Genomic DNA, 5,916 nt, shown 5'->3' on the forward strand with positions numbered 1-5,916 from the left:
ATGTGAATTGGGCGGTCCAAATTGTCCCTAGGTGTGAAAGAGCGAGTGAGATGTCTGTCCCCGTGTGCCCTGCGATTGGCTGGCAACCAGTTCAGGGTGTCCCCTGCCCACTGCCCGATGATTGCCGGGATGCGCTCCAGCACCCCGCGACCCTACTGAGGATAAGCGGTGCAGCTAATGAGATGAGATGATATATATATATATACATATATATATATATATATATATATATATATATATATATATATATATATATATATATATAATTTTTATTATTTTTTTAGACCTGCGAAGCTCTGAACCCGCGAACGTCAAACCGCAAAGTAGCGAGATCCCACTGTACTGTACTCAAATCGAGTTTGGTGTGTTGATGGTGTCGTCGTCGTCGTTGAGTCACTCAAGGCGCATAAGGTAATCCATAGTAGCGCCAGACTCGCTCGTGGGAGGCTCCGTAGTTCTCCGAAGGAGAGGGGGCTGCGACTGTCCTGTGCCGCCAGGCCTGACGGGGTGCGACCCAAGCAGACGAAGCCTCTAAAGTCCTTAGTACGTTCGGACAGGCCGGTGCATGATTTATGGAAGCCCCTTGGGCAGATAGTACAGGTGATTGGGGTGTGGTCGCAGTTAATGGTTCGAAAGCACCACTGGCATTTGGACTGGGGGCCAGGGTTGCTCTCGAAGTCGCCCGCCCTAAGAAGAACAGAGAGAGGAGAGTAGAAGAAAGAGAAAGAGAGGGACAGATAGAAAGACAGACAGAGTAAAACGCAAAAAGGGGGAAAAGAGAGTGAGAGAGGTGGGGAGAGAGTAGGAAAGAGAGGGATAGAGAAAATGAGAGACAAGAGTGTAAAGGGGGAAGAGTGAAAAGGAGAGACAAAGAAGAAGAGAGGACCAAGAAAGAAAGAAAGAGCGAGTCTGAGTGGACTGAGTTGGATTCGTAAGGCTCCCCCGGGAGAGAGCCCTTCGCAGGACACCACGGGAAGGTTCCTAGTCTTTGTCCTCTGTTGATGGTGTTGCACACGTTAGATGCTAGTTTTCGCCTTTTTCGCGCTGAAAATTTTTATATCAAAACAAGAGGGATGCCATTTACAATGCAAGTGACTGACCCGTACAGTGTCCTAAGTAAAACTGGATAGTCTTTACTTCGAAACACAAATTTAATATTTATAAATGAGAACACTATATTTTTCCCCCGAGATAGTTCATAGATTTTGTTTAATAATTGTATATTGCATTCCTTTATATGGTTCCGCCCATTTATTCAGACCTACTTGGACTCGCTCATACAACCCCAATCGGTATTTTGACTTCAAGAGAAGTGAAAATACTTTTACAATTAAAAGGTTTGTATTGTCTTAACATTTAACAAGAAACAATGTGATTAAAAATAAAATATTATACTTAACGGTATTTATGCAAAGTTAACGGTTTAAATCAATGATCGTTTTGTAGGGGTTAGCTCGAGTTTTAAGCTAACCCCTTAATAAACGGTCGTTGATTTAAACCGTTAACTATGGAATTGAGCTAACCCCTTACAAAACGGTCGTTGATTTAAACTGTTAACTATAATATATAACGTTAAAACTAATCAACATTGCGACAAGAGCCCTGTACTAATCTAAGCGACCAGTATTACATGTTACACAGTTTCTCTCTTTGTTCAGCATGAACATAAATTCATATACAGTATCCACACATGCATATCCTGCTTTTGCAAAACATCAGGACTCCACGCAAAACGCAGGGGGCTACACCAGCAAGGGGAAAAAAAGAGACGCCTTTAGTTTGGCGCCACAGAGAAAGAAGATGAGGGGGATTTTGACTCCAGCACTTTCACTTTCATTGTCTCCCCAAGCTGCAGTAGCACCATCAGCAGCCCAGAAAGTGAAGGGGACCCCCAAGTCATAACCAGCACTCCAGCAAAACAAGCTGATGCTCGCTGTAATTTTATAAAAAAAAATGTAGCATTCACAATGGAGTAGACCCTTGAAATTACACAAAATACAAGATAAATCAGCACTGCACATAGTTCTACTTCTTTTAGGAGGGCACAGACAACATCTCCAGCTTTTATTGAAATTTTCAACTGGTGGGCTGAACAGAAACAAGAAAAAGCAGAAAAGGACAAGGCCAGGCACCAGAAAACTCATAAATACTATTATTTTACAGGGGGGTGAAAATGTTGACCTTGTAATGTTTGCCTTTTCCTGTTTCTAATCAAGTAATATTAATGAATGTCTTCATTAGCTGTAGTGGACATTTTGTCTTTGTTCCAGTAGAAACAATAGCATGAATAACATTAGCAAGAAGCAAATAATTTTGACCTCAACTGTGTTGTGATATTGTCTTTTACCTTTTTAGAATGTAGGCAGGACAGCCGCATGGCCCAGGCTAAACACTACACAACTCTACAGGAGCTATATCGCAATACCAAACAGAACAGAGCTGATGTGGCACAACTTCTTGACCTTGAGTTTGAGGGGAAGAGGGCCTTCATTGATTCGGACACAATAAGGGAACAAGACAGACCGGCAAAAATATTGAAGGCATATCCATGCTTTTGAGATATTGACCATGTAAGTATGATCACAATTCACACTTTGATTCAGTTGAACAGTGAAATTGTTCTTTTGAACATTGGATGCATACTGCTTTGATACATTAAATAGCTGTTTCAGACCCCATTTACATGCAGGAAAACCTTTCATTTATTTTCTCTGAAAAATGAAAATGAGCAATCTGGTTTTATTTCTGCATGTAGACAGGGAAAACAGCATTTATGCATTGTGGTGTGATTTTTCCTTCTTTAGAATATCTGATAGTCCATCTGTTTCGCAAGTTATTTGCAACACACCTGTCTATTAGCGTTTTATCATCAGTGTGAATAGAATTATTTTCACAAATGGAGGAGGGGAAGGGGAACATAGTTTTTCAGAATACCTCTCTACATATAATTTTTGTTTTCAAGTGATGCTTTAACTACTATGTGTTGGATATTTCCATACAACACTTCTGTGTGTCTTCCTACCAAAGGTTCTTGATGAACTAAGACGAATAATAGACAACAACAACTCCAACTACGTGCAAGAGCTGAGGGAGCGGTGGCTCGAATTCAAATCTAGTTTATGCCTCTATGGGGGTTACAAGAGGGCAATGAAACCTCCAATGTCACTTTCAGCTGGTAAGAACAGCCAACATAATACCAATAGAATCTGTATCCTTGTTTGTTTCTGAATACTGAGAGACAAATATTTGATTTGATTTTTTTTTTTTTTTAGAGGAGCAAGCAATAAACCTCTTGACCATGCTGCTAGCTCTGTTCCCGTCTCATGTTGCTGTGCCCAAGAAGATGATATCCACCTCTGAAGCGCTCATTCATGTTCTTCTGGTAAGTCACAAACTTACATAAGTGAATACTAAACTTTCTCAAATATGGCTGCTCCTTTTGTTGGTCCTCTATTCTGTTCATACTAAATTGTCATGTTTAGTCGGGGAATGGAGGGATGTGATTGCTGTCCTACTGATGTTATGTTTTTCTGTTAAGCCCACAGAGGACCCCGAGACGTTCCTGAACAGAAGGCCACTCACCACACCACTCCTTTTGGTGGATGAAAATCTCGACTCCTTTCTCTGCCTTGGAACCGAAGCAATCCCATCACCCAAAAGGTACCTAGGGGATGCAGTATTCTACATAATTGCATACTATTATGTATTAAATATGACCTACCCTAAATGTGTGGCCTCTGTTCTTTCCCTTCTACAAACTGAGGTCCAGGGGGACTCAATCCATGACAAAGATGCCACACCAGCTTTCAAACGAGCAAGAAGTGATTGGATGGCCTTTTTTGCATAACTTTGTATAATGCTGCCTCCCCTCGGGAACACACCCACACACCCAGCCATGTACGTACTTTGAGAACTTTTTCTGTTATAAAACATTTGTGACCCCTTACGCTTTTGGCCTCTCAGTCTCCCTGTAAGTGTGTGTTTTAATAGCCTTGTTTTGAGTTTAAGCATTGATTTAAAAAAAAAAAAACCCAACTGATGCTCTTAAAATTAGACAAAAAAGAATGTTTGCAGTTCTCTTTTAGAAATTGGTAACTTGCACTCTATATCCTGTAGGCAAAAAATGTGTTGTCTGTTTGACAGTTCACTGATACATGTGTAAGTGATAACTTTGATTTACAGTTCGCCAACAAACGTTTCAAGATCTTGTCAAGAAAATGAGTATTTCTGTTACTGGTATGTCAATTGTGTTTTGTGATAATGACAAAGGTTTGTGGTTTGCCAATAAAATGGTAATTTTCACATTAAAACTATTTTTGCATTTGTATAGTATATCGAAACGTAGAGAATTTTTTGAAACAAGACTTCCTCGCCTAAGATTTTTATTACTTATTACAAGCAAATTTATCTTGTTTTTGACCCATTTTCTAATTTATTTCCAACTTAATACAAGAATATTGTTGTAACCTTCTTACTCACTACTTTTGAGCAATCCTGGCTTAAACCCAGTTTGTTTCTAAACAATAATTCTCCAAAACAAGCACAAATATCTTAAAATGAGACGAAAAAAACTTGACAAGTACACTTAAAAGTATTACTGCATATAATAACATTTTTAGGTATCTTATTTTCTTTTCTTTTTTTTCTTGTTTCAAGAAAACTTTATGAGTCGGATTTTCTTGCTGCACTGGCAGATAATTTTGCTTGAAACAAGTACAATTCCTGCAATAGTGGCTAGATTTTCTTGTTTTTTAGAGGCAGTTTTTGCAGTGTTGACGAGTTATGTTAACGGGTAACTGCTAAAGAGTGATTCTAACGGCTAAATGCTAACTTCATGCAAAAAAAATTTGGTAATTGCAATATTGTAATTAATATTCAAAAATTACTCTAATGGCCTCATTTGATGAGTTATGTTAACGGATACATGCTAAAAAGTGATGCTAACAGCTAAATGCTAACTTCTTCATGCTGCAAAATTATTCTAATGCTAACATGCTAACGACTCAGCAAATTGAATGGGCTCAATGCATTCCGGATGGGCCAATTAAAATCGAACGGCCCATTCTATTTGAACATGTATATTTCAAAAGTTTTTAAAGTGTAATAACAGTGTTATTACTATGGTTTTTACCATGAATGTGTTTTTTAGACCTCCACAAGGCATATCCTTGTTGCTAACGGTTGTGGGCCCATCTCAAATGAACTTGCCAGTACCGGTGTGGGGGGGCATAGTCCCCCCACATAACCAAGTAAAAAATAACAGAAACATCTCTCTGAGCTAAAAACTTTATGCTAACTCATAATGCTAACAACCGGGGTTATATATACATACCGGGATCATCCTCCAGATCAATCACAACTCTTACAATTGTCGCGGGAATTGTCTAGTTGTGTAATTGTAATCCTGTGCAGTCCTTGTCATGATTGCCGAAGTGAAGACACCTGTGGCAATCGTTTGGCGCGCCGGAGCGCGCTCTCTAATTTGCTGACGTTCACTTCTTAAGCGGTCAGCGTCCAGACAAGGACGTCCGATTGTACTCCTGTGTTCCTGTGTGTTTCGCCAGATTAGCAAGTACCAAAGACTACTCTCCTGTTTTGATTCCTGCCTTCGGTTCTGACCTGTTTCTGCCCCACGTTTACGAGCTACTCTCCTGCCCTGGCCATCGATCTCCCCGCTAAGACGTATTGATTCTGCCTACCTGTCACGGGACTGCCGTCCGTCCGATCGCTGCGAACCTTCAGCTCCCGCTAAGAGAAGTGCGACTTCCGCGTCACGAAGCGACCTGCTCCCCACAATCAACGATCACTGGATCGTGGGTGCCAGCTTACATCTCTTTTCAAATAAAACTTAGAAACTATTGCAATTGGGTTCCCGTCTCCGTTCCTGGTTCCTGACAGTCCTTTGAGACATTTTTG

General features: G+C 40.3%; 1 protein-coding gene across 2 annotated transcripts; it reads left to right on the forward strand.

Moving 5' to 3' along the window:
• The first annotated feature begins 1,638 nt into the window (after window positions 1-1,638).
• LOC148363460 (uncharacterized) lies at window positions 1,639-5,602 on the forward strand. Of its 2 annotated transcripts, XM_088339401.1 has the most exons (6): window positions 1,639-2,570; window positions 3,028-3,175; window positions 3,273-3,382; window positions 3,539-3,660; window positions 3,764-3,897; window positions 5,565-5,602. In XM_088339401.1, the coding sequence occupies exons 2-5, from the start codon at window positions 3,148-3,150 to the stop codon at window positions 3,855-3,857; spliced, it is 354 nt and encodes a 117-aa protein (XP_088195527.1). In that variant the 5' UTR covers window positions 1,639-2,570; window positions 3,028-3,147; the 3' UTR covers window positions 3,858-3,897; window positions 5,565-5,602. The 2 variants fall into 2 exon arrangements, with proteins under 2 accessions (XP_088195527.1, XP_088195528.1); XM_088339402.1 differs by lacking the exon at window positions 5,565-5,602 and having other exon boundaries at window positions 3,792-3,979.
• Window positions 5,603-5,916: the final 314 nt, after the last annotated feature.

The sequence above is a fragment of the Urocampus carinirostris genome, chromosome 7, assembly GCF_059441175.1.
Source record: "Urocampus carinirostris isolate Australia breed hairy pipefish chromosome 7, RoL_Ucar_1.0, whole genome shotgun sequence".
Taxonomy (NCBI): Eukaryota; Metazoa; Chordata; class Actinopteri; order Syngnathiformes; family Syngnathidae; genus Urocampus; species Urocampus carinirostris.